Below are 16,964 nucleotides of genomic sequence, written 5' to 3' on the forward strand. Positions count from 1 at the left end.
AGAATGGCGATCATTAAAAAGTCAGGAAACAACAGGTGCTGGAGAGGATGTGGAGAAATAGGAACACTTTTACACTGTTGGTGGGATTGTAAACTAGTTCAACCATTATGGAAAACAGTATGGCGATTCCTCAAGGATCTAGAACTAGATGTACCATATGACCCAGCCATCCCATTACTGGGTATATACCCAAAGGATTATAAATTATGCTGCTACAAAGACACATGCACACGTATGTTTATTGCAGCACTATTCACAATAGCAAAGACTTGGAATCAACCCAAATGTCCATCAGTGACAGACTGGATTAAGAAAATGTGGCACATATACAGCATGGAATACTATGCAGCCATAAAAAAGGATGAGTTTGTGTCCTTTGTAGGGACATGGATGCAGCTGGAAACCATCATTCTTAGCAAACTATCACAAGAACAGAAAACCAAACACCGCATGTTCTCACTCATAGGTGGGAACTGAACAATGAGATCACTTGGACTCAGGAAGGGGAACATCACACACCAGGGCCTATCATGGGGAGGGGGGCGGGGGGAGGGATTGCATTGGGAGTTATACCTGATGTAAATGACGAGTTGATGGGTGCAGCACACCAACATGGCACAAGTATACATATGTAACAAACCTGCACGTTATGCACATGTACCCTACAACTTAAAGTATAATAATAATAAATGAATTTTAAAAATATTAAAAAAAAAATACTGAAAAAAAAAAAAAAAACTAGCAATGGAAGAAAAAAAAAAAAAAAAGAAACCTCGAGAGATATCTTCATCTCCCCTTGGTAGCCCGTTACATTGTTTAAGAACTGTCACAGTCAGAAAATTCTTTCTTCCATCTAGAATCCTTCACGGTATAGTTGAAGGCCATTTCCTCTTGTTCTCTTGTCAGAAAGGATGAGGAACAGCTGTTCACCATCTTCTTCCGTACTTAAAGGCATATTAAATCTCTTTACCACTGCTTGCTTCTCCAGTTCTTTTTAGCTTTCTTTGTCCTCCCAACTCTCCTCAGACTTTCTATTGCCGTACAACCCTGACCTGGGCCAGATATAATTTTGGCCGGAACTGATTATTAATTTAAGGGTTACTGCACTGTGTCTAAGTACCATATTTCACGTTTATGTACCTATTATTTTATTTTGAGCTATCATTTAATCTATTGTTTCATTTTTGGTGTTATTTCTGCATGAAATTGTTGTGTTTTTCCTCCTAGTTTGTTATTGTTTTGAAATGTTATTCTTATATTGTTTTCCTACCCAGAGATATTTTATTTTGAATATTCAGTATTTTTGTGTAATTTTTTTGTCCTTTTAATTTTTTTAAAAAATTACTATTTTTTTTTTCTGTCCGAGGTTTTAGATACCTCAGTGCTAGGTTACTAATTAAATTTAGCATTATTGTTCTATTTTCCTAGTTATTGTAGAAAGGATGAATTATCATTAGACCTTTCTTGTTTGGTGTTATTTATGATTTTGTTCCAATTTGAGATTTGCCTGGATGTGATCCTTGAACTAGTGTGGTCTGATCTAGTTGTGCATGGGCTTTTTGTTAGTGTCACCAGACTTAGCAGTGAATCCCATGTCTCTTCTCCACTAAATGTTCTCACCTAATAATTCCTGTCTAATTCTTGAGGGATAAGCTTGACAGGAAGCATGTAATGGAAGGCATAGTAACATCATAATGCTCTAGGAGAGGATTGGCATTAAAAATTAGATGGGAATGATACTACGTACCTCTTAGTTACTGATTAATGGATAAAAGGATAGCATTCTCTGAGTCTTGAAAAATTAAGAATTAAGAGTAAATTCATGTCATGCAACTGTTCACACAAGTACTTTTTCTCCAGTTAGCTCCTACTCCCCCACTTTTCTAGGAAGTGTTGTCCAGTTTGATCATCAGAAGTTTGGTTGCAAAAAAATCCTAAAACTTTGCTGAAACCAAGCAAGGTTAACTCATATGATAACATTCATTCTATTTACTTTGTTTCCCTGTCACAGAAATGTTTCCTTTGACAGCATAGTTCTGATACTGGTTACTTAAGATGAACAATATTCTTTAGGAATATTATATGATATTTCATTTTTATATTTATTTTCACTTTGAATGTGTCACACCAAATGTTAATTTTAATAAAGGTTTGGGAATTAGCTTGTTAATTGTTAATAACGTACACAATCTTTCAATAAAGAATTATCGAAGTGACTTATATGGAAATTAAATATGGACTTAAACCAGATAAATTACTAATTGGCTACCATTCCTAAAATTTAATATAAGAAATTGTAATAGATTTGTTTATGTTTTCACATGTTGGTTTTTACTTTGTATATGTTTGAAGTATGTTATTATATACTCAGGTATTTCAGTAATATATATGTTTTAAAGTTTTTTATTTTTTTTTTGAAAATATTATAGGAAGATGAGAATATCATGCTTACATAACACTGAATCTGAAATATAAATGTAGTGACATATCTTTGCTTAAAATAAACTATCAATATTGCTAGCTCCTTTTCAATATTCAATTTTTTTCTAACATCTTTTCATATACTTCTGTCTCAGAGAACTTTGCTGAATGAAGGGAATACTGCTAGATTGATATTATTTGACGCAGTTTTTTAAAAAGCTGAAGATGAAAAATATTACTTATACAATGGTGAATAGCTATTAAATCAGTGAAAAAAATGCAATATTCAGAATCACTGTTTTTCTGTTTCCTTATAAGATGTCAATATTAGCCATTCTCCTTGGCTCTTCTCCTTTGCTGGAGGGCTATAGTCAGACATGGTGCCCAGCAGGAATGGCATAATCCTGAAGCTCCACTTTTATAAGAACTGGCAGTGGCCCATAGCGACATGGTTCACCCAGCCTGCAAGGAAGAGCCACAGACATGAGACCAGAGAAGTCAAAGCCCACTGCATTGCCCGGTGCCTTGTATCTGGACCCATTGGCCCCTAGTAAAATGTCCCACATGAGGTTTCACACCAAGTACAAGCTGGCAGGGGCTTCAGCTTGGAAGAATTAAGGGTGGCCAGCATCCACAAGAAGATGGCCTGGACCATTGATTTCTCTATTGATCCAAGAAGGTGAAACAAGTCCATTGAGTCCTTGCAGGCCAATGTATAACAGCTTTAGGAGTACTGCTGGAAGCTTATCCTCCTTCTCTAGGAACCTCAGCCTCCAAGAAGGGAGACGGCTACACTGAAGAACTCAAATTGGCCATCACACTGACAGGACCAGTAATGTTCATATGGAATACCTATAAGAAGGAGAAAGCCAGAGTCATCACCAAGAGGAAGAGAACTTCAAGACTGCCACATCAAACTGGGTGCAGTGGCTCATGCCTGTAATCCCAGAACTTTGGGAGGCTGAGGTGGGCGGATCACGAGTTCAGGAGTTCGAGACCAGTCTGACCAACATGGTGAAACCCTGTCTCTACTAAAAATACAAAAATTTGCCGGGCATGGTGGCGGGCGCCTGTCATCCCAGCTACTCAGGAGGCTGAGGCAGGCGAATTGCTTAAAACCAGAAGGCGGAGGTTGCAGTGAGCCGAGATCGTGCCACTGCACTCCAGCCTGGGCAACGAGAGTGAAACTCTGTCTCAAAACTAAACACAAAACAAAACAAAAACCTGCCATATCAATGCCTGGCTCTTTGGCCTCTGGGCAAAAAGGACCAAGGAAGCTGCAGAACAGGATGTTGAAAAGAAAAAATAAAGCACTGTTGAGGCCTTGTAATAAATCAGCAGTAAACCTGGGAAAACAAATAAACCAAAAAGATGTCCATATTAATTTACTCACTTTATTCGTTTGTCTGATAAGAACCTACCAAACCTCTGTAGAATGCTAAACACTATGCTGGGCACTGAGGATACCATGGCCAGTAAAACACACATGCTCTCTGCTTTCCTGGAGTTCACATCCTTGGCAAAGACTATGCTATAAGAATTTGCTGAAATTGGTCCCAGAGAATATATTGCCATATTTTCCTTTTTATCCTATGAGAGGTTTGAATTCTTTGCATCTCTAGATAGGTAGATTGTTGAAAGTTTAAGGGTGTGTATATAAAAGGTATCTAATTTGGACATTTGTGTTTCTAATTTCACTGAAATATATATGTGTGTGTCTGTATATGTACACACATATATGTTACTACTGGTATATGTGTGTGTGTGTGTTTATGTACAGCATAAAAATACTAGGATACTTGTATATCGAACAACAACAATGTAAATAAGCAGTATAAAACGACATTGAAAAGAATACATAAAATAATTTGTATTTGAATCTCTAAAATAAGAATGTATTCATCATGTATGCGTGTGCACATTTTAAGTATATACAACCTCAGCTATTTTGCTTTCTTTACTTTATATCTCTCTTGGGAGCTTAAAATAAATACAAACCCTGTTAGCTCATTGAGCAGTGTAGGACGAATTATAAACAATAGAGAATTTTATGTTTTGTCTCAGGTATCTAAATTTGAAGATACGTAATGTTTTACATTTGCTGTTTTATTAATCTCTCCTTGGATATATCAAGTAGAATACTTTCATTGTATGTGTATTGTGTTTCTATATGTATTTGTATGTGTGTGTGTGTGTGGTGCTCGCTTATAAGAATATAACTGGATAAGTCGTGTTCTTGTTGTAGAGCAGTTCATTGTCTAGTAGAGCAGTCAAGACAAATTAGCTGTATTGCCTTATCACAAAACAAGATTGTAGTTGCTTTTATAGTAATATTAACATAGTACTGAGGAAACACAGGCTACATTTACTCTTGTTTGAAATTTATCCCATAAAAACATTCTTTTGTAAATAAACCATAGATGTCAATAAATTATTATCTTTAGGCATTTTGATTTTCTAAAGGCTTATTTGTATCAATTTTCAATTTTGATCCTTATCTCAGTACATGAATTACATGAATAACCAATAATTTCTAATTGTGTATTTAACCATCTTTATAAAACTTTTAAGTCAGTGAAAGCATATGTGAAAATAATCTTTAATTGTATTTTCTTTGAAAAATTTTATTGAAATCTTCTTGATTATTAGATTGAATTATGTTAATGGTAAGCAGAACTGCATGACTAATTTGTTTACTTACTTTTTCAGATTTGAAAAATGTGTGAACGCTAAGGAAGCTTTGGAGACTGATCTTTATAAGCGGTTTATTCTGGTGTTGAATGAGAAGAAAACAAAAATCAGAAGTTTGCATAATAAATTATTAAATACAGCTCAAGAACAAGAAAAGAACATCAAACAAGAAGGGTATTTTGGCTATCTAGTTTTTGGATGACAGATGTATAAATTTAAGTGGAATTTCTTCCCAAAGTTAATGAACATTAGGTGCCAACTTTTTGGTCATATGAGATAATTTGGTAGACTGGATGTGGATGCTCAGGCTGTTAGACGGGTGCCATGGGCTAGAGAGTTCTCAGCATGCTCGCTCCATGTCTGCTCAACTGTCTCACCTACACTTAAATTTAAAAATTGACATGAGGCTTATTAAAGTATTATTTAATTCTTAGACATTAGTAAGAAATATTAATTTAAAAACCCTTTCATCTGCAGAACTACAAAGTTGGATGCATATTTGTAATCTTGATGTCTAGGCAATAGTTAACTTTTGAATCAAGTTGTTAATATTAAATTCCAGGGAGCATTTATTTTACCTGATTACAGTGTGATTACCAATCTTATTCTTCTTTAACGTTTTCTCTGAGAGTAGATATGTACTTGATTTTTATGGAAGAATCGTAAGTGACAAATGGCTGATATGGGTTTCAACGATTATAACTTTTTTACACATTAGCAAATACACGTTAGGGTCTATTGCTTTGAATCTTAGTAAAAGTGCAGAATTACTAGTGACATAGTATAAAAAAATTTGATATCAGCTAGTCCTAGTTCAGGTACTGGTCTTGCAGTCATACCTATTAGTTTATAGCTTTGGACACATCACTTTTTTTTCATAATAAAGGTAAAGATACCCATCTTAGGGCTTTGCAGAGATCAAATGAAATAAGGAACTGCTCTGAGATTAGTAAAATGTTAAATACTCTGTGACTCACAGAGATAATTTGGTAGAAAAAAGTATTTTGATAGAAGAATAGTACCTGATAAGAAACTGATTTAATATTAATTATAATGAGTACTAAATTCAGATTAAAATTGGGTAAAAGAGAAACTTGTTCTTAAGAGAGTTAATATATAGGTTTTAAGATGCTTTCATCTAAGTCATATAAATTTTCAATATGTTTGTCTAATTAGAATCTTTTTCCAGAAATATTTTCTATAATTACTTACTGGTAAATTTGCTGCCTAGCAGGGGGTGAGCCAATGATTTATAATTCTACCTGTCTCTGTTTCTAGGGAAACTACAATCTGTTCTGAAATGACTGCTGACCGAGATCCAGTCTATGATGAGAGTACTGATGAGGAAAATGAAAACCAACCTGATCCCTCTGGGTCGGCTTCAGGTAAGAGAGATATAAATTTATCTCCTTTGTTGAATATCTCACTTGGGCTTCTTACTCTAATGACAAGAAACCATAATGGAAAAATGTTGTGAAAAACCTTATTCTATGAAAATTCTTTAGCATTTTTATTTTAAAGACTCAAATTTTTAATGTTAAAACTTAATATTATTTGTAAAATGCAGCAACTCGTTAGCACAGCAATGTGAGCCAGCATTAATACACATATACTCCAAGGTATACTATTCCTGGTTAAATATAACCAGGAAAAGCATAAGCAATGAGGAAGATACACCTTTATGCTAAATATCTTCAGCTTAAAGCTGGTTGCCTTTAAGATTCGAGATTTTATTTAGCTAAAGCCATCGATAGGCCACTGGAACAAAGTAATCAAGAATGCTCTAAATTATACGAAAGCTGAGGCCTTCTTTCACTCTTCAGAAAAAAGGATTACAACAAGTGAGATGTGGTAGAGGAAAAGAGAAGGGGAAAAATGGCAGTTTAGTTTGAAGTACCTATGACTTAGTCCTTTGGATCAAGTTTCCAGCAAGCGTTTAAACCCATGAGTTTTTTTTTTAAATATTTTATAGATTTCTTAGTGGCAGTGGAAACAGGAGCCTCTGAACTCATTTTATGCTTAATTTTGACCTAAAGCCAATACTATAAAAATAAATGTTTGATTTATTTATTTAGAAAATATTTTTGAGGTCCTATTATGTACCAGAAACTTTGCTATGCATTAGACAACAAAACAAAAAAATCTGTGCCGTTGTGGAGTTTAAATTGTAATCAGGAAAATATATAAGATGAACAAATGTAAAATATGTTAGGTCGATAAGTGCTAAAGAGAAAAATAAACCAGAGAAGGCCGATAGAAAGGTCAGGGTGAGAATAAGGATGAGCGTTGTGATTTTAGCCAGGCTATCAGAAAAGGCCTCAGTGAGAAGGTGAAAGTGACTTGGCTATCTTGGGGAAGAGCATGCCAAACAGAAAACAAAAACAAAAAAACAGTAAGTACAAAGTTCCCGATGCGTTTAAGCAATAGTACAGAGTGTAATCTGGATAAAGTAGAAAGATGAAGACTGGGAGAATTAGGAAATGAGATGAGAGAGATGATAGGACCTCATCATGTGTAGGGTGAGGTAGGCTACCATTAGAACTTCTCTTGTTACTTTGAATTAACTTGGAAACTACTGAAGGATTTTAAACAGTCAAGTGACATAATCTGACTCAAATTTCAACAGGATTAGTCCGTGTGTTGTATTAAGAATAGACTATAGGATGACAAGTGCAGAAGAAGATATAACAGATGGGAAGCTAGTACAACAGTTGGGTGAAAGATGAGACTGGCTTAGACCAGAGTGATGGAGAGGTGATGAGCAAGGAGCAGATTCTAGGTATGCTTAGAGGCAGCAGGTTTTGCTGAAGAAGGGGTTTTGACTGAGCAAGTAAGACTGAGAGGGAGCATCCAGGAGGTAAGAGGCAAAAATATAAATGTGGTATCCTGCTGATTGATGGATTTAGCAATACAAATGTTATTAAGGATCTTAATAGAACATATTCACTTGGTTGGTGAAGGAAGGAGATAGGAGAGAATAGGAGTTTCAAAGGGAATGGGAGGAGAGAACTGGAGATGAGACAGGCAACACTTTCAACAAATTTCACTGTAAAAAATGGGAAAGACATGGGGCAGCAGCTGGAGGGGGAAGTAGGATAAAGAAAAGTATTTTTGTTTGTTGTTTTTAAATAAAAGAAAGAAAATGTTTGTATACTGATGAGAGTAACTAAAGAGAGCAGGTAAAACCATCAAGGCAGTAGACAGAGGAAAAACTACTAGAAATCTGTCTCTGAAATTATAGGTGGATGGGATCCAAGGGACAAGTAGTAGATTAGTTTAGCCAGGAGCGTAGTCACTCCCCTGAATGACAGGAGAAAAGGTAGAATAAATAGACAAAGACACAGGAAAGTATCTAATTGCAGTCACAGAAACTTATTAACATTGATTAAATTGGTTGAATCATCTGATTCTAATCAGATTTGGATTACACAATACACACACAATCATACGTTTGCACGTGGGAATGAAATTTCTTTTCATTTGGTAGCTGTGCTTGTTTTACCCTAGTGTCCCATTTAAAATGAAATTATTATTTAAGAATCAAATATAGAAAAACTCACAAAGATAATTTGAACTCTTTCCAGTTTAAACTTTCAGATTTTTTATTAAATACAATGACCTTTGCTCTTCTTTCTTAGTCAGAGTATCTTACCAACATTTGAAGTAGCTGAAGATTATTGATGAGAAAATACATGGTTAAATATGACTACATGAGAAAGAGGACTTTTATGTATTCAGTCTATTTTAAGTAAAACTTTAAGCTATAATTGTACTATTTTCAATTTGGCAAAATTATCCCTTCTCTTTAGAAATGTTTAGTTTATTTTTTCCTATATTTTCTATATTTCTGTTTTTTCTATATTTTTCTATATTTTTTCTATATTTTTCTATATTTTACAATATTTTTCTATATTGTCTTTATTTCTTTAGCCCACATCTAGTTCACTACACCTATGATCTATAGGTCTCTGTTTCCTTTTTTCTTTTTTTTTTGCATTTAACTTGCTTTTGGTAAGTTTTTGATGTCAAGAATTAATAGCATTTTTAATAGAACTTTACCTTTTTCTTCTGCTTCAAAAAGAAATATTTAGGAAACAGATGCTTACTAAAATAGAAAAATAAATCTCAGATCTCAAATGCTTGTTGCTGAACTAAGAACTAGATTTCATAGATCTCAGAAAGAAAATTATAGATGTTAAACAACAAAATGGGCCACCCTATAATTTACCAGTTTCCACAATTAATTCTTCTACAGAGACAAAATATGTTTTTAGTCCATGGGAGATAACTCTGTTGAACACAGCTTTCTCTTTTTGGTACTCTATGTAGTATTACTGTTTTTGAGGCAGAACAGTGAGAATTTCTTCCTTATCTTATTCTACCATCTTGATAATAAATTACTTGCTCTTTGAATACAAATAAATTTGTGAATTTATTTTAGATATTGCAGTTTCCTGTATGCTTTTCCTACAATAAAAACAAGAAAGAGAATCTGATGGGGATTAATACATTTATTCAGACTTTCAGAAAGCTGTCTTTAAGTAGCTGAATATATAATTTGGTAGTTATTTTGTTACAGTAAATGGATTTTTATCGTTAATTATTAAAATGCCCAAATTTCCTCTTGAGTTCACTTATTACCCAATTTCTTGATGATAAAATAGAGGCTTAGTGAGATCAGGATCATTTAGTGATATGAAGATGAATATGATAATCCGAATCTGAGTACGGTAAATTTGAATTGGATTACACAATAGACATACAATCATACTTTTGTACATGGAAATGAAATTTCTTTTCATTTGGTAGTTATACTTGTTTTACCTTACTGTCCTGCTTAAATGAAATTGTTCTTTAATAATCAAATGTAGGAAAATTCACAAAGATGGCATGATAATTCATTCACAAATATGAAATGGTAAATTCATATTTACCATATTCACTCTAGGGAAAGGTCTGCTTACTTTTATGCATATATACAGAAGTAGAGTAGGGGTAATACAATTTGAAGGAAATTAAGTTACATTTTTATGAATATGCAATCAATTTTATTGCTTTTTTTTTCCTTTAAAGTTTCATATTTTTCCCACTGCCACTAGGATTATTGAGGAAATCACTAATGATAATGTAGATCAGTCTAATAAACCACATCATGCTCATATGTCCTGTACGATATAGCATGAAAAACCTCTAAAATACTCGTTTTCTTGGCTAAAAGGAAATCCCCAAAGTATTCTGAAACGTGAGTATCACAGTCAATATCACCCTACACTACATTTTATATTTTTCCATAGCAAGATTTACTTTTATTATGTCTTGGATTTTAGAATTTCCAGATAGATAGTGAATGTATTACTGACTATGTTTCTTAAGCTATGGCTGCACACTAAGGCCCTGGATTTCACTTTGTTTTATATTAAGATTGTGATAAATAAAATAGTTGCTGTAGTCTCTATTTATAGCTCAAGCTTTGGACTGGGGATCACTTTCACCCCTATTAAGTTGGTATTAAGTACTTGTGGCTTTAAGGATTTCCTGCTTAGTCTGGGCTCCCTCTGCCTCCAAAGTGAGTGTCTGTGTGTGTTTGTGTGTGTGTGTGTGTGTGTGTGTGTATGAATTTAATAGAAACCTATTGGGCTATTATAGGTACTGTGAAACAGTCTTCCCTATAAGAAACTCTCTTTTTCTTTCTGTCTAAATCAAGGAAAAACATGATGTCCCTATCTGAGGAGAAATGTTGTTAAACTATGTCCGCTAAATAGCAGAACCTCACCAAAATATGTAGAGATAGAAGCACCATTATGTATAGCCTTAGAGCCAAAACCTGCAACAACACTACATGCAATTGGCCTTTTATTTGCCCCAACAATATCAGGTATAATCTAAGAACAGCTTATCATTGTGCAGTTTTAAAATACTGCTTCACAACCTTTTTCATGCTCTAATACAGAATTGTATATGAAAACAATTTTAAAATATATATGAATATTCTAAGAATTTTAGCCATTATGAAACATTTCTTAGTCTTAACATAATTCAAAAAGCATGTAAATATTTAGTGGAAAATTTGAATTTATTTTATAGAGATAGGATTTTTCTTGTGAAACATTTTGAAAAGCTATGCTTAATTGGCTCCTAATTAGTTAACTATCGTAAGGCTAATTATTTTAATTCCTCATTAATTATTATAATATATAATCACTATTTCAAAATTATAGTTATTTCTATTAATAGAATTGATAATATTTATTACAATAATAGAATAATTAAGTCAGCCTTAATAAAATAGAAATAAGAAATCTACTTTTCTAGAATGTTTTACTCTTTTCAGCTGCATATTATAGGTGCACAACCATTAAAAACAAATATAATAAACTTTCCTCCCACTTTTCTGCATAATTACTAGCCCACGATTTAGCACATTAGTTTAATTAATCCTGCTTCCTAACCAACAGGAAGGTCCCTGTATAACTGCTATCAGTAATTTAGGCTTTCACTTAGTTGGTAGGCTTCCTGAAAGGAAGTGTGATTATAGAATAGCCTTTTTGAAAATAAATGAATGGCTATGTCCAACAGTTGATGAATACTGATATAGTAGCTTTTAAAAATAGAACAGAATCCAATATTTTTAAGTATCAAAGGGCTTGTTGCTTCAAACAGTGAATGTCTACTCACAGAGGGGATAACAACATGTACTGCCAAAGAGATTACTCAGAAACTCAGCTTTAGAATAACAGATTATGCTCTTAGTCTTACCCAGCTTGTTTATCATAGACACATTTATTTATAAGTTTTAAATTAAAAGCTTGATTTATTTAAACCTACCACCAAACTGGAAAAGCAAGTTAAGTGTATTTCCTAGCAATAATGGGCTTTTATACATAACCATTGTTGCTAGGAATAACATTATATGCTTTGGAAATCTAGACTGTATAGTTCTAGATCCCATTATTTAAGCTCATTGTTTTTCCAGTGAGGGAACAGAGGCCTAGAAAGATTGAGTACATTACTTTTGGTTACACAGGGGAAAATAATGAAAAAGTATTTGCTTTGTAAAATAATTAACCACATCAGCACATCTACTCTTGAAATATTATAAAAACCCTTGCAAATTTTCTAACAATGAGGAAATTGCCACTGATACAAGAGAATGAGAACACTGTTATCTCCTATGTAGAAAAAAAGATCCTGTTTGTACATACATTCTCAAGAAAGATAGTCAGCATCATCAGACTGAACAAGTAAGTCTTCATGGTAGGTAGCTTGTGGAGAAAATAACAGAATGCATATATTTCTTTTGAAGTCATCCCTGTGTATATTAATTTCTTCAGATTTTGACTTACTATTTATTTACCTGAGAACTCTCAAATGTCTCAAAGGTTGTTAGCAAATCTATGATGGTTTCTCATTTCCTAGTATTAAAATATAGATTTGATAAGAACTCCTAGGCAAGTATTTCTACATCTTTATATGTTTGGGGGGAGACAAAAATTATTTCAATGTTATTTGTCTCTGGCTATGGATGAGTGACGAAACTGGCAAATCCTTTACCCCCAAATCAATTATGAACCTAAAATTGACCCAAAAATAAGCAAATAAGTACTTCCAAACATGGCCAAAGGCAAACAGCGTTATAAGAATTGTTTATTCTTGAAAAACTGCTGAAGTTTGGGGAAGAACTGGGAGTCTGTGGATTTCTTGCTTGCCTGAGACTGCGTCTATCACTGTCTGCCCACATTCATGAGCTTGGTCAGTATGAAAGTTGTGCCAGCATCTGGCTGGCCATGAGGACTGGCAACTGCTGTACCTGAGCTAAAGAGGGCTCACTCAATTTGCAGCAGAGGGTGATACAACCAGCAGCACTGTCAGTAGAAGTAATGATCTTGGTGGCAGTGGGTAGGTGTGTTGGGCCAATGGATCTACTAAACTGGTTGTGCTCGTGATTGGGGCAAACATATTCCTAGCTGAAAGTGTTCATACACTTTTGCAGTGGAGACTGAAGAGAGGGCCCAAGCTATTTTTACAGTTCTGGCCTAACCTAGAGATAATACATATCTTCATAGGAGAATAGAAAAAGAGAGGCCGGGCCAGGCACGGGCTCTCATGCCTGTAATCCCAGCACTGTGGGAGGCCGAAGTGGGCGGATCACGAGGTCAGGAGATTGAGACCATCCTGGCTAACATGGTGAAACCCCGTCTCTACTAAAAATACAAAAAATCAACCGGGCATGGTGGCGGGCGCCTGTAGTCCCAGCTACTTGGGAAGCTGAGGCAGGAGAATGGCGTGAACCCGGGAGGTGGAGCTTGCAGTGAGCCGAGATCGCGCCACTGCACTCCAGCCTGGGCGACGGAGCGGTACCCATCTCAAAAAAAAAAGAAAGAAAAAGAGAGGCTGGACTTTGAACATACTCCTCTACCCGCCACCACGCCCCCCAACAAAAGAAAAGAAACCTATTAGCTTGAGGTGTTTGTGTACTATTTCTATCCATTACTGGCTGACCTCAAAACTGTCTAGACACAGAGTAACCCTTTTGGAGCTAGGCTTAAAATTTAAAAATCAAGAATAAAATAAACTATGCAGAAACATCAGTTATCACTCATCACAAGAGAAACAGATTTCATACATTTACCACAGGTAAGTTAATAAACAAATAAACAAAAAGCAACAGTAGCAAACTTCAGAAAGAAAATAATCGAAACCCAGAGTTATTGCAATATATTATTTAAAATAATTGTTTAGTTTTCAACAAATTGGCCATATAGAGAAACAGGAAAGTGTGGTCCATACTTGGGGGAAAAAAGATGTTGAATTTGGTAGACAGACTTCAAAGCACAGTTTATATCTATATCTGTATCTATATATACACACATACACACATATGTATGTTTATGTGTATATGTATATATACACATATATACATATGTATACACACACACATTTGTATACTAAACTTAAGGAAAACATGTTTAAAGCCTTAAAGGAGAGTATGATATAAATGTATCAACAAGTAAAGATTCTCAGTAAGGAGACAGAAATTATTTGAAATAAACAATATGAAAATTCTGAATTTGAAGAGTATAATAACTGAAATGAGAAAGTTACTATAGCAGCTGAACACCAGATTCAAATTGTCAGAATAAAAAACATCAGTGAACTTGAATACAGATCAATAGAGTGAATAATTTTAGGAACGAAGAGCAAAGAAGATGGAAGAGAAATGAGCAGATCCTCAGAGACATTTGGGACATCACATGTGCCAACATATGTGTAATGTAAATTCCAGGACAGAAGAGAGAGAAAGGTAGAAAAAAATACTTGAGAAAATGAGAGCCAAAGCTTTCTAAAATTTTATGAAAACCGTTAATCTAAGCATCCAAGCAACTCAGTAAACTTTGAGTGGGATAAACACCAAAAGATAGTCTGGGCATGGTGGCTCACGCCTGTAATCCCAGCACTTTGGGAGGCTGAGGCAGGCAGAACGCCCAAGGTCAGGAGTTCCAGACTGGCCTGGCCAATATGGTGAAACCCCATCTTTATAAAAATTCAAAAATTAGCTGGGCATGGTGGCACGTGCCTGTAATCCAAGCTAGTTGGAAGGCTGAGGCAGGAGAATCTCTTGAACCAGAGAGGTGGAGGTTGCAGTGAGTCGAGATCATGCCACTGCGCTCCAACCTGAGTGACAGAGTGAGACTCCATCTCAAAATAAACAAATAAATAAATAAATAATACTAAAAGATACATTGAAACACATCTACACAGAAAACATTTGAAAGCCAGAGAGGAAGAAACATATAGGACAGCATCTATATAACAACAACAGACTTACTATCTGAAGCAGTGAAGGCCAGAAGGCAGTGATATGGCATTTACAAAATTCTGAAGGAACAAAAAAAGAAATCAATAATTTTATATCCAGCAAAGTATCTTTCAAAATAAAGACAGTTATTAATTAACAGATTCATTGGTAACAGACCTATTTTATGACACATACTAAGAGAAATCTTCAGGGTGAAAGGAAACAACATGAAATGGTAACATGAATCTACAGGAAGAAATAAAAATAACAAAAAACATAAAATATTTGGATTAATATAAAATATAAATACACATTTTCTTTTTTATTATTGTCTTTTATACCAGATTGAACAAAGGAATAATTACAACACTGACATTGGGTTTATAATATAGGTAGATACAATATACATGACAATAATATGACAAATTGGTTAATATAGCTATATGAGAGCAAAATTTCTATATTTGCCACATGTAAAGATAATATTAATATGAAATAGATTAGTAAGTAAATATATTGAATTAGCAATTTAAAATATTTCCACAAAGAAAACCCTGGGCCAAGATGACTTCACTGGTGTTTTCTATTGAAAATTTAATGAAATTATACCAGTTCCTTGTAAACTCTTTCAGAAAATAGAGGAGGAGTGAACACTTCCCAACTCGTTTTGTGAGGCTGATATTATCATCATATCAAAGCCAGACAAGACATTGCAAGAAAATAAAACTATAGACAAATATCCATCATGAACATAGATGTAAACATTTGAAACAAAACACTAGCAAAAAGCAGCCAGCTCCATACAGAAAGTATTATACAATATGACCAACTGAGATTCATTCCTCTTATGTAAAGATGGTTTTGCATCTGAAAATCAGTTAAATTATTTCACAATATTAATAAAGCACAAAACCACATGATCATCTCAATAGATGCTGAAAAGGTACGTGACAAAATCCAACACATGTTAATAACAAACACTCTCAACAAACCAGGAATATAAGGGAACTTCCTCACCCTAATAAAGGCATCTAGGCAAAAGACCACAGCTGCCACATACTTAGTGGTGAAATACTGAATGTTTGCCCCTCAGTATAGGAAAAACACAAGGTTGTCTGCTCCCATCACTTCCATTCAACTAGAAATTCTAGGCAGGGTCATTAGGCAAGAAAATAAGATAAAAGGTATTCAGATTGGAAAAGAAGTAAAACTGTCCCTTTTTGCAGATGATATGATCTGGTGTATAGGAACCCTAAGGAATTCACGAAAAAACTCTTAGAGCTAATAAACTGACGCCAGTAAGGTTATAGTGTACAAGGTCAATATACAGTAACCAATTGTATTTCTATATACTTGCAATGAATAAGCAAAAATGAAATTAAGAAAACTGCTCCTGGCCATGGTGGTGTATTCCTGTAATCCTAGAAACTCAGGATGCCAAGGAGTTTGAGGCTAGCCTGGGCAACATAGTCGAGACACCCATCTTTACAAATTAAAGAATTGGCCGGGCGCGGTGGCTTACCCCTGTAATCCCAGCACTTTGGGAGGCCGAGGTGGGCAGATCACGAGGTCAGGAGATTGAGAACATTCTGGCTAACACGATGAAACCCCATGTCTACTAAACAAAAAATATAAAAAATTATCCTGGCATGGTGGCGGGTGCCTGTAGTCCCAGCTATTCTGGAGGCTGAGGCAGAAGAATGGCATGAACCTGGGAGGCAGAGCTTGCAGTGAGCCGAGATCGCGCCACTGCACTCCAGCTTGGGCAACAGAGCAAGATTCCTTCTCAAAAATAATAACATTAATAATAACAATAATAATAATAATAAAGAAGAAAGAAATTAATGAAAAGAATTGCCTTCACAATAGCACCAAAAAATACCTAGAAATAAGTCTAACCAAAGAAATTCAAGACTCCTACACTGAGAACTATGCAACATTGTTGAGAGAAATTAAAGAAGACTTAAATAAATGGGAAAACATCTTGTACTTAGAGATTAGAAATTTAATATTGTTGGCTGGGTGCAATGGCCTACGCCTGTAATCCTAGCACTCT

At 34.7% G+C, this 16,964-nt stretch overlaps 1 protein-coding gene across 5 annotated transcripts in view; it reads left to right on the forward strand.

Annotated features, from left to right (window-relative positions):
* Positions 1-16,964, forward strand: part of XRCC4 (X-ray repair cross complementing 4) — a 291,186-nt gene that overhangs the window by 125,632 nt on the left and 148,590 nt on the right. For all 5 annotated transcript variants that reach the window (XR_013418175.1, XM_001111900.5, XM_078004438.1 and 2 more), the window contains exons 5-6: positions 5,131-5,286; positions 6,391-6,497. Coding sequence is in view for 4 of the 5 variants with exons in the window: in XM_001111900.5 (XP_001111900.2) it covers positions 5,131-5,286; positions 6,391-6,497 (263 nt within the window). In the remaining variant the exon portion in view is untranslated. The remainder of the gene's footprint in view (positions 1-5,130; positions 5,287-6,390; positions 6,498-16,964) is intronic.

This window comes from Macaca mulatta, chromosome 6, assembly GCF_049350105.2.
Source record: "Macaca mulatta isolate MMU2019108-1 chromosome 6, T2T-MMU8v2.0, whole genome shotgun sequence".
NCBI lineage: Eukaryota > Metazoa > Chordata > Mammalia > Primates > Cercopithecidae > Macaca > Macaca mulatta.